At 36.8% G+C, this 17,338-nt stretch overlaps 1 protein-coding gene across 1 annotated transcript in view; it reads left to right on the top strand.

Annotated features, from left to right (window-relative positions):
- LOC132101451 (elongation factor-like GTPase 1) overlaps positions 1–17,338 on the top strand; it is an 85,141-nt gene that overhangs the window by 54,868 nt on the left and 12,935 nt on the right. Inside the window, exons 16-17 of the mRNA XM_059506429.1 lie at positions 8,560–8,691; positions 10,559–10,706. Coding sequence (XP_059362412.1) covers positions 8,560–8,691; positions 10,559–10,706 — 280 coding nt within the window. The remainder of the gene's footprint in view (positions 1–8,559; positions 8,692–10,558; positions 10,707–17,338) is intronic.

Here is a 17,338-nt window from a genome sequence, read left to right as displayed (position 1 = left end):
CAATCACCGCTCTCATAATGATAAACTACTCTAAAAGTTTTGTTTTGTGTTTGAAAGAAGTCTCTTCTGCTTACCAAGGCTGCTTTATTTTATTACAAATAGAGTAAAAACTGGAATAATGTGAAATATTTTGTTATAATTTAAAAGAACTGCTTTATTTTATTATATTTTAAAATGTAATTTAGTCCTTTGGTGCAAAGCTGAATTTTCAGCATAATTTCTCCAGTCTTCAGTGTCACATGATTCTTCATTCTAATATGATGATTTTCTGCTCAAGAAACATTTATTATTATTATCAATGTTAAAAACAGTTGGGCTACTTAATATCTTTGTGAAAGTTTAAAAGAAATCGCATTATATGACCCCTTTAAACACGATGGAACAAAATCTGTTGAAATCATTAGCCGTGATTATTATTCAGGTTTTTCTCGGCTTTGAAGAACCACAGCTGAGAGCCGGCCCAGCTGCCCAAGGCACCGCAAGTGAAAAAGCGCTCTTTATATAACTTGTGCCTGGGCCAACTGTATTTGTGGTTGGAGGAAATTTCTCCTCGTTGGAGTCATTGAGATCACTTGCTCTCGGTTGTTTGCCCCTTTGTGCTCTTTAATCCGTCTGTTCTTGTCTTCGCTCTATCTGTTCCTCCCCTGTTCCCTCCAACCACTCAGACAGATGTAGCGTTCCTCTTCCCTGACCCACGCTAACACCGCAATCAGGACAGGATCCAAACACTGCCTCCATAAGCCCTGCTGCCTTGCCGTAGTGCTGCGGTGGGAGCGGAAACCGATGGTCTGGGGCTATTGTGTTTGACCTTTGACCTCTGCTTGTCCTTAGAGGACTTGCCTTCTTCGCTTGCCAAGAGAGAATGCACACACTTTTGTTTGTTTGCTTGGCTTTCGACTGAAGCTTTTCGAGTAAATAATGATCTCCCACGGTACAGTACAGAAGTGCTGGAAGCAGTGGAGTTAAAACCACTGAGAAAGTATAAAACAGAAGAACATCTGATTGCTAGTGTAAAGCTGTATGTCTAAACATGCATTTAGCATCATTTAAAATACAGGAAATGCATATAAATTGAGTTTCTATCTTGGTGGTGTTGGGATTCGTCCATACTGTGAGTGATTAAAAATAGCTGGAGTATTTGACAGACTTGAGTAAGAAGTGTTTGTCATCTTCCTGAAGCAGCTTGTGTTGTTTGAGTGATTCAAGATCACAAAACCTTCAACCTGCAGAATCTATCTATCTATCTATAGTTTTATCTATTGTTCGTTTGTTCATTTATTCTATATGTCTGTCTTCCTGTCTGTCATTCGTTCATTCTATCGTTCTATCTATTGTTTGATTATTTATTCTATCTATCTATAGCCCCTTTATCTATCTATACACTGGTAATGTGTCCCGGCAGTTGTTCACGGGTCGCTAGATTTTGCACTTTCACACTGCCAGTGAATATGTGCGTGCGTTCACACACAACCCGTTACGGTCCCGTAACGACACGTGACATCAGGGTGTGACATGTAATGTACGAGTCGAAAACGCTAGGCACGTTAACTTTCACTTAAGCTGATGAACGATCTCCGCGTCAGCGTGGAAAGTGAGGAACTAAATGATCTCTGCTTCGTTACAGTTAGCACATATTTTTCGTCGCAAACTTTGATCTGCCTTCAAAACACCTGTTAAGAGTCGCGTGATAACATGTCATCACTACGACACAGCCTTTACGGCATTAGTTCTGGCTTTTGTTCACACAGTGCTCATTCCAGGACTGAACCCGGCAATGTTACTAGGTCCCTGACCCGGGATCAATCCCGGAATCAGTCCCGGGACGTGTTTGCGTTCACACAGAAGGCGACCCGGCAATTTTCTGGGTCCAACGTGCAGTATGAAAGGGACTTATCTGTCTGTCCATTATTTGTTCATTCTATCTATCATTCTATCTATTGTTCGTTTGTTCGTTTATTCTGTCCGTCACTCTGTCATTTGTTCATTCTACCTATCACTCTATCTATTGTTCGATCATTTATTCTATCTGTCTATCTATGTCTGTATGTCTGTCTGTCCATTATTCTATCATTCTATCTGTCTGTCTATCTCTATATATATCTGTCTGTCCGTTTGTCCATCTCAATTTATCCACCATTCGCTCATTCTATCAATCATTCTATCCATTGTTCGTTTATTCATTTATTCTGTCTGTCTGTCTCTGTCCATCATTTCTTTCATTATATCGTTCTATCTATTGTTCTTTCTGTCATTCTTTCTAGCTATATCTATTTATCATTTTATCTATCATTTTATCAACTATTTATCTTTCATTATTTATTTAGTCATTTAATGATTTATCTACCCTGTTAAAAAATGATAAAAAAAAAAAAACACCTAGAGATTCCATTCCAGAATTCCAGAACATCAGTCTGATTTTTTTTGCAGCAACCTCCTCTCAATTTTGTTCGTTTCTGCCAGGATGTAATTGTTCTTTATTTCCAAAACCTTTCAGCTCAAATTTAGCTTCCATTTTCCCAATATCATCTATTTCTTCCATGTGTGGCCCAGATTCCTGCAGCGGGTCTGTTCTCCTACTGTATGCAACTCTTCCCGGGTTATTTTTGGCCCTTTTGCTGTGCTTTTGTTGAGGAATGCCTTTGAGACGCAGTCACCTTTGAGTAATTACCTGCTCATGTTTCATGTTGAAAGAGCATCTCTGTTTTACAGTAAGAGAGCAGAGTGAGTCATGTCCTCAGCTCTTATCAGAGGATGGCCGTTTAAGAAACAGGGCATTTTGAAGTTTCCCTTCAAGTAGAAGTTAACCTTTTGCAAGTCAAGCACTGGATTGAAATTCATCTGTACTTCGTCTCCCTTTTTTTCTCCACAATTTTCTTCAATTAGTTCAGCTAAAGCACTTAACAAACACAATGTGCCATGTGTTCTGGACTTTATTAGTGTTAAACTTTAATACTTTTAAGATTAAAGTTAGAAAAATGTCCATTGAATCATGTATTTTTAGAATGCAGAAAAAAAAACCTTGACTATATGCTGTACGCTGGTGAAATTTGCACCAAACAGTACCAGAGAATACTTTGGGTTTATACTATAAGATTATAACGTTGTCAGAATGCAGAATCAAAGGAGCTTGTCAGGTACACAGTTGGACGATATGAAGTACACATGTATTTCCTTCAGAAAATATAAGTTTAGGTTTTCACTAATTACCCTGTGCTCATGTTCTCAGTTTTCACCCTGAAGATCTGCAGCTCTGTGGTGTGGAAATCAGAAGCATGTGTGAGGTGAAAAGTTAAGAGCAGGATGGATTTATGTAGCAATCATTAAAACACCATCTGATGCCGATGAGCGAAGGATTTGCTTGTTTTTAGAGAGACTGAATTTGTCCCGAGCCGCTGATCTGAGATCTGGCATGCTGTTGGCTGTATGGTGAGTTAGTCGGGGATGAGCTGGCCCTGAATCAGTGCTTCGGGAGGAGGGAGTGAGAGGGGTCAACACGACCAGGAAATCATCAGCGCTGTGGATAAATATGGCAGCTTGCCTCGGGCCCGTCTGGACGTATTAAAGAGTCACACACAAAGAGCTCCTGTGTCTAGACTGACCACTGCATGTGGCTTGACTTTCAGTGATGAATGAGTGACTAGCAGGTTAAAAGACTGTTGCTAGAGTAGGGAGAGAATAACCCCTGCTCAAATCATTCACCCTTCTCTCTTCCTGCTGTCATTATCCAGAGAAATCCACTGACGTGTAGAGATCTTAGCAAGTGTTATTTTAACTAAAATCCAAGTAGTTGTTTCATTTCTTTACCATTAGACAACATGAAATTGCAAAAATAATGGCTGTATTGATTTTTTTCAGTATTGTTTAAATACTATTATAGGGTTACAGTTTACAATAAGGTTCTATTACAATAAGGTGTATTAACTAACATGAACGAACAATACATTTGTTAGAGTGTTTATTAATCTGTATCTCACTGTTAGTTAATGTTAATTCACAGTGCATGAACTGTTAACAAGCACAACTTTTGATTTTAATAATGCCTTTATAAATGTTGAAATTGACTAAGATTAATAAATGCTGTAAAAGTATTGTTCATGCTTAGTTCATTTGAACTGAAGTAGTTAACTAATGCACCTTATCGGAAAGTTTTACCCTTAATACTATTAAAGTATTCATTCATATTTTGAATTGGCTTTTATTTTTATATTTTCTGTTTTCATTTTAATTTTGTTGTGCTTTTGACAAAATTATTTATCTATTTAGCTTTAATTTCTTTTTTCATTTTAATTTATTTTATTTTATTACTTCAACTTGAATTTATTTTATTTCAGTTGTAGTACCCAAAGCAAAATTGCAATTTTTTATCTTTATTTTTTAATTATAAAGCTTTTTTTATTTATTATTTATATTTAGTTTTATTTTATTTTAGCTTTATTTCAATTAATGAAAACCACTTTAATAGTTTATTAGTTAACAATAACACCACTGAATAATAAGAATATATGATATTCCATACAATCAATGACTGTTTTCAAACAGGTATTCCTGCGTCCAAACTTACAGCATTGGTTTGACCTGTACCATTTTCGTCGTGATGCACAGACAAACAGCTTTGACAATGTGGTGCCACTTTGTTTTTGGAGAATCATTCCAGCAATCATTTATATTTCTCTGTCTGCATTGGAATGGAATAGAGAAACTCATGGTAGTATGATGATCCAATATCTTCATGTATTTTAGCCTAATGTGAATAGTCAACTGTCTGTCAGCTTTATGAAGGACAATTCTGCTTAAAAATGTGAGAAAAACAGTTTGAGCATCACAACAAAAAACCGACATGGCAACAGTGGTTTAACCAATGGCGTACATTTGGAGGTGGGCCATCCGTTTGTTCCAACCAATGACAGATGTTCAAAAAAGACATAATTGCAATTCGCAACATCATACTATTCTCATTATACACAGATATTAAACCTTAGAATGTCAGGATTGATCAGAATCAAGCGTTCCAGTTTTTCCAGGATCTGATTGGAAACTGCATTCTAAACTAGTTCCAAACTAGTCTGTGTGTTCTTAACTAAAGAGACAGTCTCATTTTCTCATGCCTTGAGGCATCTGTGCAACATCCTGCCCTGAAAAACGTGTACCCTGATCCAGACATATGCAAACACTTATAGAAGGAATGTCAAAGCAGGACACGTACAATCCCTCCGATGAGCAATTCATCCATTCTGCAAATCACTTTGCATTAACAACCCTTCCGTTTTAAATTTATTTAGCAGATTTAATGCTTATGCACATTTGACCCCGTATACATGGTTTATTTTTCTATATCTGGTATGTCGGCACTGCAGTGCTGCTATAATAAACGTTTGTGAGTCGATCCATGATGTCATGCTCTGAATGCATGGATACTGATCCTGCGGGAGAGATTGACCCGACGAGCCAACACCGCCCAAACCGATAGACTTAAGACTTTACACGCCGCTCAGCCTCCACAGGCCTGCGCTGTGATTACTGTTAAGCCATTTTTATTACAGACTTTACAGCCTCCAGGTGTTTGCTCATGAACACGATTGTGAGTCTGGCTGGAATTGGCCCTTAATAAGCCCGGCCTGTGACAGAAGCTCTTGCCTCATGGCTGCTTCATTGACTGAACAAACTAACCTCTTGGGTTGGGGCTCCTGATGCATTTCATCTGAATGGGATTTGAGGGCCGAGTGAAATGGTCATCCCGCTGAGCCTCTGAAGTGTTTCATTCAGTTGTACCTATCAGTTTTTATATGAATGCACCAGATCTGCCCACCAGTTTTTATTTTTTTATTTATTTGTGTGTGTGTGTGTGTGTGTGTGTGTGTGTGTGTGTGTGTGTGTGTGTGTGTGTGTGTGTGTGTGTGTGTGTGTGTGTGTGTGTGTGTGTGTGTGGAAAATGTAAGAAGTATGTTAATTTAACTGTCACCATACGGGATGCCTACATTTACTTCACTATATTACAATTTAATCTAATCTTGACAAACTATATATCGTTGGAAAGATCTAAGACTCCCAAATATATATTTTACCAATGTTTTTTGATAAAAATTATGTAGGAAAAGTAATAGATTAATTTATGACAAGAGTGCACCCTCAAAAATCTACATTATGACAGGAGTTCTGACCTTTGTAAAAAAAAAAAGACTTCTTCATTGCCTTTTTCTCGATCACATTTTATCAGACATTGCATTACCATGTAAACGGTACATCAATATCATGTTACAAAATGTTTTCAGTCATGAATTATAAATATTTAAGTTTGGATTGTGCACTATAAGGTTTTTTTTTCAAAGACGTGAGTGACAGTTAAGGTTAAACACAGGATCTTGCTTTGCACTTTTGCATGCGTGTGCAGTGCAAAAGAAAGAATTGAGGGAAGTAATTCAGGAATGAAGAAACTCCCAGTAAGATCATTGTCATCAAGTCTATCTACGGTATATTCATAATCCATGATTGACCTTTAGTTTTCTGTATTTCACCACTCTCATTCTTTCTCCACATTGATTTATTGCAGGTAGCTTTTGCTACTTTCCATTATTTTGGTTTGGTACAGGTTTAGTTTAGTTGTTTAGTTTTTCAGTTTTTCAGGGGAAGTCGTGGCCTGGTGGTTAGAGAATCGGACTCCCAATCGAAGGGTTGTGGGTTCGAGTCCCGGGCCGGCAGAAATCGTGGGTGGGGGGAGTGCATGTACAGTTCTCTCTCCACCTTCAATACCACGACTTAGGTGCCCTTGAGCAAGGCACCGAACCCCCAACTGCTCCCCGGGCGCCGCAGCATAAAAAATGGCTGCCCACTGCTCCGGGTGTATGCTCACAGTGTGTGTGTGTGTGTTCACTGCTCTGTGTGTGTGCACTTCGGATGGGTTAAATGCAGAGCACAAATTCTGAGTATGGGTCACCATACTTGGCCGAATGTCACTTCACTATCACTATCACTATTTTTTTTTTTTTTTTTTTTTCACTAGTTTTTTATATTAGTTTATTTCAGTTTATTATTTTATATTAGTTTATTAGTTTAGTTTAGTGTTTTAGTTTAGTTTTGTTATTTTAGTTTAGTTTAGTTTATTAGTTTATTATTTTATTTTATTTTATTATTTTATTTTAGTTTAGTTTATTAATTTAGTTTATTAGTTTAGTTAATATTTCAGTTTCATTTATGATTTTAGTTGAGCTTAGTTTATTATTTCCGTTTTTGTTTACTATAGTAGTTTATTTTATTATTTTATTTTAGTTTATCATTTTAGTTTAGTATAGTAGTTCAGTTTATTATTTTAGTTTAGTTAAGTATAATAGTTTAGTTTAGTTTATTATTTTAGTTTAGTTTGATTTGTTTATGTGGCGAGTGGGGCGGGGCCGAGGGGCGTGGGAACAAGGAGTGAGGCCGGCAATGATTGGGCAATTCAGTGACACCTGCGACCCACCGCCGGTCTCGAGTCCCACGTAGGAGATGGAAGGATATAAAACTGGAGCGACGACAGTGAAGGACGAGAGAGGACCAGGCCTGGGCTTTTAGTTGTGTTTTGGTTTTTATTTGTTTTGTGTTTATTTTGTTATTAAAAAAAATTATAAAAATAAATAAATAAATAAAATCCAAAACACAACTAAATAGAATAATAATACACAATAATTAGTAAAATATACATTTTCCTGAAATATTTGTTGTTGGACATTAAATATGACACATGTAGAATTTTAAACCTACATGTGATGTAAGTGTATTGTATGATAGCAGTAACTTTAAATCAAATGTAATCTAGCTAATAGAGCCCTAATTACTAGCTCAAATTATTTAATATTCCTCTGATCCCCTGTTAAAATGTATTTATAATTTAGTGATTTTAACTTTTTTATTTACTGTTTTTTTATGCTTTATGGTAATTTAATGCTTTAAATTTATATTGTAATGTTCCAATGTTCTACTAACAATAAACAATAAGGTACAGCATGGCTAGAAACTGCTGATCATCTGAATGCGCATGTAGCAACCATGTTAAAATGTTTTCATACATCTTAAAAAAAAGAAGTCGTTATTTTCATTAAATACAGTCGGTTTTTAGCCTATGCCTTTTATTTATTTGATTTATTAAAGTTACATTTTCTGTAAACTTTTATTTTTGGACTGATAAAGTCAAGTAATTGTATGTGAGAGAGTAGAAGTACACTTTTTGGGGGGGATGCTTTCCTGGGCCACCTATCATATTACCAGATGAATTTTGGGTTCTCCATTTCCATCACAGCCCTGCAATCATGTCTGTTATTGTGAATGTCAGAGTTCTCCAAAGTGTGTTTTTCTTTTTCCATCACAGCTCGCACAAACACATGCTTACACTCTTACTCACACAACCTCCCACCTAAACGGGTGCACACAGGGGCATTTGTTCTAAACAGGCAGCCGTTGTATAAATAATAATGTTTTATGTAAAACATGGAACATTATTGGAGCACTGAGGTTTAAAATCCTGTTATTTAAAAGCGCTTGACTGGTCTTTTGAATGCAGCTTTGTTTAATGCTGTTTATTCTCCGCAGGTATTGGTGGAATGGAGGAATTCATTCTCAAGTCGGCCACCATCTCAACATCTCCGGCCTGCCCGCCCTTCACGCCACTCAACTTTGAAGCCACGCCCATCGTTAGAGTAGCAGTCGAGCCCAAACATCCAAGTACGTGCTGATGAGCAAAACCAGTCAACATGTTATAAACATCTTGAGTAGCATTTTGCAAAGTGGTGCAACAGGTAAAACATTTTGGGACTGTTGGATAAATAAAGAAGACATAACTGAAAAGTAAAAAGCGTAGGAAGAGTGCATTGAATCATCCCGATGTGTCAGTAGTAAAAAAAATGAACGAGATGTTTAGAACCGTTATTTAATTCCCTGCCCTGGAGCTAGGTCGTGCTTCTAAATGTAGAAACTTTTAGGGTGTAGATTTAGTAAGCTTAGTATCTTTTTTTTTTTCAAGGATCTGTGTTGATTCCATTGCAAGAACTTGTGAGCTGACAAGCCTAACAATACAGAGCACGTACTAATATTGGATAAACTTTTACAATTAATTTGTACTATGTACATCCATGCTTTTTGGTATTAACAATTATTTTATTACCATTCCCTTTGGGGTCTGCATTTTTTCTTTTATTATAACTTAATATATATATTATTCCTGTGGTGCAAAGTGTCAGTATCACATGATCCTTTAGAAATCATTCTAATATGTTGATTTGCTGCTCAAAAATGTTGTTTTAAATCAACGTTTAAAACAGTTATGCTGATTAGTGCATAATATTTTTGCGAAAATCTTTTTTTGTTTTTTTATTATGAATAGAAAGAACAGCATTTATTTGAAATAGATTTATTTAGTGTAAAAAGTTCAAATTCTATTAGGTAAAAAGTGCACTGCATTTATTAATTTATTTTCTATTGTATGTATTCCAAGAGATTAAAACGTCTGATCTTTTCGTTGTAAGTGCCAAGTTCTATTTGGGTTTTTGTTATTTTTCTATCAAGTTTTTTCGCCATCTTGTTGTATTTTTTTCATTATGGCATTGATTTCTCAATGAAAGATACATGCAATACTACCTTATATTTCTTCCCAAGAAAACAGCTTTTGCTTTATTTAGCATACCTGTGATGCCTTGATATATACTGCCTACATAGGCAGCTCACAGCATGCAGATTAAATCGTTATGTCTCATGGGTCTCTAAGGCACAATTATCCCTCAAAAAGAGGTGTTTTAATGGTGACGTCTCCAGGTTCACTCAGCGGTGGTGTTGTGATTCTCATTAGCAGTGTCAGAGATGGCACAGAAACCCCATCCGTCTCAAAGCATCACATTCGCTCATGTGGGACGCATTAGTCAAGAGCACAGCTGTAATGAGGAAGTTAAATGTTTCCCAGTTTAGCACACCAAAGAACTGTCTGATCTGGATTGCACGATCACACACAAACACAATAGCTCACTGTGAGAGCGATCACTGTCCCTGAGCGCTGTTTCAGGGTTTAGTTTCATAACCGTAACTTCAGTTTGCCTTCAGGTCAGGAGAGGCCTTTGCTGGTGAAAATGCTCTTTATTAGAAGTGCTCCCATAGTCACAGTGTTACTGCTTTCACTACATTAGGAACAGAAACTTACTTTGATGTCAGACAGCACTTCTATTGAGAAGAGAATGAAATGTTGTTTTAAAGGGTTGTATAATACATTTTTTATCTTTTTCCTCCCCTGAAGTTAAGTTTTGCACCGAAAGCAGTCATAATTGAATTTTTATGAGCCTTTGAATCTTAAATGGGACATTTTTTGCTACTTTATTTTTTAAACACTGTGAAATGACTACCAGTGTTTTGTGCACTGACACATGGGCTGTGGGTTTGCAGTCGGGTCGATATCGTTTACACTGCTCCATCTTTCATCAGCTTCTTGACAAAGCTGCATCAGATTGACAGCTTCATAAGACAAAATCTAGACTCACAAGTGTGTGTGTGTGTGTGTGTGCGCGCGCGTGCGTGCGTGCATGCGTGCGTGCGTGTGTGTGTGCAGGTGACATGCCGAAGCTGGTGCGTGGGATGAGGTTACTGAACCAGGCCGACCCGTGTGCCGAAGTGTTGATTCAGGAGACAGGAGAGCATGTTCTGGTCACTGCAGGAGAAGTGCATCTACAACGCTGCCTGGATGACTTGAGAGAGAGGTGAGGAGCCACACACACACACATAAATGAACACGGACATCCCTTCCTCTTTACTACTAGTTATAACACAAAATAAACATGAATGGATATCTCTGGGTATCTCTGGGACTGGGTTCTGCTGAGTTTTATTCATGTGTGAGCTGTATATGATTGTTTCTTTTGCTAAACAACATAAAGCACTGACAACACATTCAACCTCTATAATGTGGCATATTTCTGGGTATTAGTGCAGGGTACGCTTGGGGGTTTTGATCCCATTGTGAAAACAGGCTATTATATTATTGGTTAATAATATTTTACTACACTCATATGGCTTTGGTTATCTCAGGAGAAAAAAAAAGGTAATTTAATAATTAAAGAATGTCATTAGATTTTGATCTAATCTTTTCTTTAAAATAACACGCACTGATGAAACATTTACAACACAACTTGAAAAATTAAATGGAGTCCACTTTAATTTCAATTTTGATTTGCATGCTTTAGTGTCTGATATGAATGTGTTGTGTTGGAATAAAGTTTTATCATCTCAATCATCTCCATCATCTCAAACTTTTTCTCTCTCTCTCACTTTATCTCTCCAGTCATCCATCATTCTCTCTCTCTATGTGTGGAGAGGGATCGGATCAGTATCAATTGATGTTGGTCTCTGAATGTTGAGCCCCCTGTATTATTGTAGATCTTAGACTGATTCACACTTCTGGAGCTGCTTCTCAACACAAACTGGCTCGGCAAATTACTCATGACATTTCTGTTTTTTTGTTCTTTTTTTTTGCTTGGATTGTTTGGAGGTTTTTGGCCTCTATGACATTGTGAATGCGGCAGTTCAGATGCATTTGAGAAAGTTTTTTTTTTTTAATCAGGAATGCTCGATTCTGATTGGATAATCAGCACATTATATACACTTCTAACAAATTCAATATAAGTATGAAAGTGAAAGTGAAAAGTGAAAGTGACGTGACATTCAGCCAACTATGGTGACCCATACTCAGAATTTGTGCTCTGCATTTAACCCATCCGAAATGCACACACACAGAGCAGTAAATACACACACACTGTGAGCACACACCCGGAGCAGTGGGCAGCCATTTATGCTGCGGCGCCCGGGGAGCAGTTGGGGGTTATATGCCTTGCTCAAGGTCACCTAAGTCGTGGTATTGAAGGACTTAGGTGCCCTTGAGCAAGGCATCGAACCCCCAACTGTATGATTACAGTTAAAAATAATGAAATAATAGTTTATTACAGTTTTAAATTACAATACAAAAGGAGGTTTTATATTTTTAATTCATTGCGACTCAGGCATTAATGTATATGTTAAACTGAATAGCCTAGAGCTGGTGTGTTGATGTTGGATTTGACATATACCCTCAATAATTAAAATGCTGAAGTTGTTTTCTCCCATTTTTAGTAAGACACCAGGGTGCATTTGGCTTGCCCTTGAGTTTTACCTTGTATAAACAGCATATTTGCATAAATTAACAGCACCACTTGCTAAATATTGGTTGTAGTTGGAGCGTTAGCTGCTTAATCCCTCACATCTGCCCTCGCATATCAGTGGACTTTTTCTTCAGTATTTTCCAAAGATAACTTCATTAACTAGGTCTGACTGTGGGTCATAAGACACGTAATGATGATAACTTCATCAGCTGATTGTTTGCGATTTTGTGGAATTGTATTTGGTTATGTCTTGTCTAATAGTTCTAATTAGGCCAGTCTCATGAAGAAATGAGTTTTATTTTACTTAAGTCGTATTTTAAGGGGTGGTGTTAGCGCAGTGGATAAGACGCATGCCTGTGGTGTGGGAGACCCAGGTTCGAATCCACTGTGAACCGCCAGTGTGTCCCTGAGCAAGACACTTAACCCCTAGTTGCTCCAGAGGCGTGCGACCTCTGACATATATAGCAATTGTAAGTCGCTTTGGATAAAAGCGTCAGCTAAATGAATAAATGTAAAATGTAAATGTAAATTTTACTTTAATTTTAAAAAAGACAATATATAATTATATTATATTATATTAGAAATCTTTTAAAGAAAAATACTATTTTCTTGTTAAAGGTACTTTAATGATTTTTTTGTTGTTTAATTTGCATCCTTGAAAAATCTTTTTTTTTTACAGTTTATATAAGCCCGATTTAAGACTATAAATGTGTTTTCACAATGTTTTAATTGCAGTGTTTTCATGACAACATAAGCAAATTATCATTACTATAATATACTAATGTGAATCATCCTAAATGAATTTAATTCAGCTTATCTTATATTGTCATCATCTAGCTTACAGGTGTGCTTTACACAAAAAAAAAAATATTATATTCTTATTCAGTGTTATTGTTTAGTTTTCCAGTTAAAATATCTTAAAATCCTGGAAACAAGTTAAATTAATTTGAGAAGCAACACACTGCATGCGATTGTGTTTTGAAGTTAGATGTATTTTGTCTTGCTGCACTAGAAGTGTTTACCTTTTTTATACTTTAAGTGAAATATATGCCAGTGAAGTTTGACAAAATACACTTGTATTAAAGATACAATCAAATAAATTAGTCTCGATAGCTGATGCTCTGTTGAAGGATTGCTTTCAATTTACAATATCAAAAAATCTTTCAAACAAGTCCAAAAAAGCCTAATTGAAAACTTAAGAAGCCATTTTTGCAGTGCAAATGCGCATTGAGTGAAATTGAAATTGCATTCTAAATCATAAACATCTGCTGAATGATCTAACTTACAGCGAACATTTTAGCGAGATTAAAAATCAGAAAATACTTCCAGACAAAAATGCAGAAAGTGGACATCCAACAACGTCTTTGAGCTGTCAATCTAAAGACCTGATGTAAAAACTCGATTCAGAAATGAGGAAAGTCGTACTCCACTGGGTTCATTCCTACATAAACTGCAGCATTCTTGCTCATTTGGGTATCAACTGGCCAAAAAAATAGTTTCATGAATACATTACCTGTCCTCATTCGAAGACAGAAAGAAATTCAGTGCGTTTGTTCTGAGGCGCAATGCAAATTGTCACCTAAAATGCAAATGAAACAAGTTATTCTTTATGTAATTTGGGGAAGTTTGATAACTCCAGGCACTGTTTATGCAACTGGTTGCTGTGTTTTAAATGTAAATTAGGTGACTAGTAATTGGTAAACTCTTCTGTTATGCTTTATATGAGAATACAATTGGCCAGGATGTTTGGAAAGCCACCAGAATGGCTTGTGTTGTGATCTCTACATGCTGCTATTGTACAGTTTTGGCCATGTCTCACGGTTTGTTCTATTTTTGTTGTTCCAGAAACTGTCCGTCATTCCATTGATAGTACTACAAAATCAATTTGAGTTCAGACTGGCGAGAGGTAGCGGAGGACAAATCGAGTGAGAAAGTGTCACATTAACACAAAGAAGTGAGAAAGCCAGCGAGGTGTATGACATGTTTTGTGGATGTAGATTAAATTGGACGATCCTGACTTGGCTCTGCTAGAACAGTGATTGGCTTGTGAAATCACACCAGCGTTTCTTCTCTAAAAAAGCTCGTAATGGTGTAAGGAGACACTAATGAGCTCTCACACACTCCTCCCCATCTAGTGCTCTGCCTCGAGCTGCGGGACTGGACATTAACACGCGTCTCTCGCAGTGTTATTTTGTCCTGTTTTCAGTCGTCGTGAAGGAAAGACTCGTCAGTTTGTTTTAAACATTTCCGCCAAAGTTTGATGGGGCTAGAGATCCCTTATGTCTAATTTGGCTGGACTGTAATGGAGTCCATCTTGTCATGATTTGCAAAAGCTCTGGCTAATGCACAAGATTAACAAAACATGTTTAAACTCCCCATTGATTGAGATGTTTCTGTTTATATTTGCCTACTTTCTTTCGTTCTTTCTTTTTCAAAAAACTAGTCGACTTGTCAGTCATGAGGTAGTCATGTTTAAATTAGATTTGGGTAGACTTGTAAATATGGCAATGTTTCTAGTCTAACAGTTTGAATGTAATGTGAATGTTGAATGCAAGTATTGTATTGTTCTGTCATGTTTTTATTCAAACAATTTATAAATAGTCTAGCATGCAACTGTGCCTTGGTTATGATTAAATTATCACAGTGAACACAAACAACTGAGACTGACAGGTTATGTATGATAACAGGAACATCATTTATAGCAGTTTGTATGTGTGTGTTAGACACTGATTTTATTTTGAAAGTGCCACATTGAATATTGCAGCGATGCTTTAAAGGACCATTTAAAGAGATATATAGTTAGAAAACATTATTATTATGACATGTATTATTATAAAACATATATTTATATAATTTAAAATACAAATAAAAACAAAAGCACGCACCTCACTGGAAACACTCTCAATCAAAAATATTGTGGATGAAAACAGAAAAAAAAAAATGTGTGTATATATATTTTATTCAAATTTCAGTCAAATTTTGATGAATAAAATCACATTTAGCTCTATTTTCCCTCCGATAAATTAGGTAGGTTTAAGATCACCTTTTGTAGAGGGAATGAGGTTCCTCCAGATGCTCAGGTTGAAGTCCTGCAATCAGTGTATCTGACCCCCTAAAACATCTGCCTCCTCCAACCAAAACAACTCCACCATTTCTGCAACTGGAGGAGAAGAGATGACAGTCTGCTGATGGTTTAGTGGTGTAGTAAATGGGGTGTTATTTAGTCACTAGCCCTTCCCCTCAGGTCAGAAAGAAACACCAGTACCGCATGAGAGGTGAAGACCCATCAGACCCTGAGATGTTGGTTTAGGGGTCATCAGGGTCAACACTGAGGTCAGGAGAGTCTAGGGTCAGGCTGCCTGCAGCATCTGCTCCAGTCTGAGTGGCGTTTAAAAATATCTCGTAAGACTTCGGTGTCAAAGCAGGTCAGCGATAGCTCATCCAGACCTCTGTCCTCAGGCTCTTCATGATGAGGTCATGGGATGATGACATCACATCCTCAGCAGAAAATGCCTAACTGCCTAAACATCTCTGATGTGTTGATTATTGATGTATTCCAAGGAAACGTATCACTTGAGTTTGTTTTGCCCATTATTAGTGATTGTGTCATCGAAAAGCTTGTTTATTATGCGGTTCTATATTAATCTGTATTAATACATCTTAAGACCAATAAAATTCACTGAATATGTGCATCTAAATGGAAACTAGAGTAGGTCCACTGGTCCACTAATTGTCTGTTTCACTCACTGTCAGGAAATTCATCTAATCAATCACAGGGCCACATAAATTTGATGGGACTTGAACCGAAGCATTCACTGATGTCACAAAGCAGCTGACAATTGTTTTGAATGGTTTGCATTGTTTTTTGATGTTTTTTATATGTCTAGTTTTTTTTCAGATAGGATTACTTCATAGATTAAGATGGAAAGGGGTGCTTTTGTAGACTTTGTCCCCAACAATGGATCCCAAACAATTCTCCACAATAGTTTATTCTTATTGATGTTTCAGCCAATTAAACCAATTCTGTAAGCAGTTTGAGAGGAAGCTGTGTTGTGATTGTTTCAGTATAAAAATGTGTTGTTGTTGTTGTAATTATGGGCGTTTTAATCATGTTAATGATAATGCTACAGTACATGATATCAAGTGTAATTTTACTTAACAGGAACACATTTCTGTTGTAAACGTCTTACTGATGGTGCAGAGGAGGTGCATGAAACCATACAGGTTGAGTTAGGAACTAACGAGAAATAATGAGGTTGAAGAAACTGAAAGAAATAGAGGAAGCTAACTGTGTGAAACATATCCCGCCAGGAGCTGAGAGCAGTGAGACAGAACAGTCACGGCTCTCGGGAGGTTTTTCTAGTAAACATTTGCCACTGGATTATCTGCTTCCCAAACTGCTCTGTGGCCGTCTGGATCTAACTGGATTACTGAATGTCTCCGCGAAGACAGCAATCATGTCAACTGTCTGCTCCACCTTACAAAGCTTAGTGACCCATGAGACCCAAGTGTCCAACTGTGTCCATTTACCAGTGACCCAGAGTATTTAGGTCCCTCGTTAGATTTAGGCCGGTATCGTGTATCCAAACATGCATAACACATATCGAGTAAGCCTGGATTGTGACTATGTGTGTGACATTCGTAGGAATCAGAGCGCTTGTATCTTCCAACAGAATGTTTATGACTGTTTCCTCACTCAGACAAAGAGAGATTCATGTGTATTTGAATAATTTCTGCATGAATGGCCCATTGTAAATTAGGTTTTACTGTGCTGTAACGACTTTCTGGAGAATCAGAGCTCGGCTTTTACTGTTGGCTGAATGCCAGTCTTGAGTGCCAGCAATAATTTTCTTTCATGTCCTCCCAGTTAGTTTGAAAAGTAAGCCTTTTTATACAACCATTATCCCCCAATTTATATATATATTTTTACATAATTTAATACATTTATAAAAAAGTGTAGTTTTAGTTGTATAGTTGTATTAATTTATATATTTTATATTATGTGTGTGTGTATATGTATATATATATATATATATATATATATATATATATATATATATATATATATATATATATATATACATACATACAGTGGGGAAAATAAGTATTTAGTCAGCCACCAATTGTGCAAGTTCTCCCATTTAAAAAGATGAGAGAGGCCTGTAATTTTCATCATAGGTACACTTCAACTATGAGAG

Source organism: Carassius carassius, chromosome 2, assembly GCF_963082965.1.
Source record: "Carassius carassius chromosome 2, fCarCar2.1, whole genome shotgun sequence".
NCBI lineage: Eukaryota > Metazoa > Chordata > Actinopteri > Cypriniformes > Cyprinidae > Carassius > Carassius carassius.
Note: the sequence above shows the minus strand (reverse complement) of the source record. Positions and strands in the feature narration are given on the sequence as shown.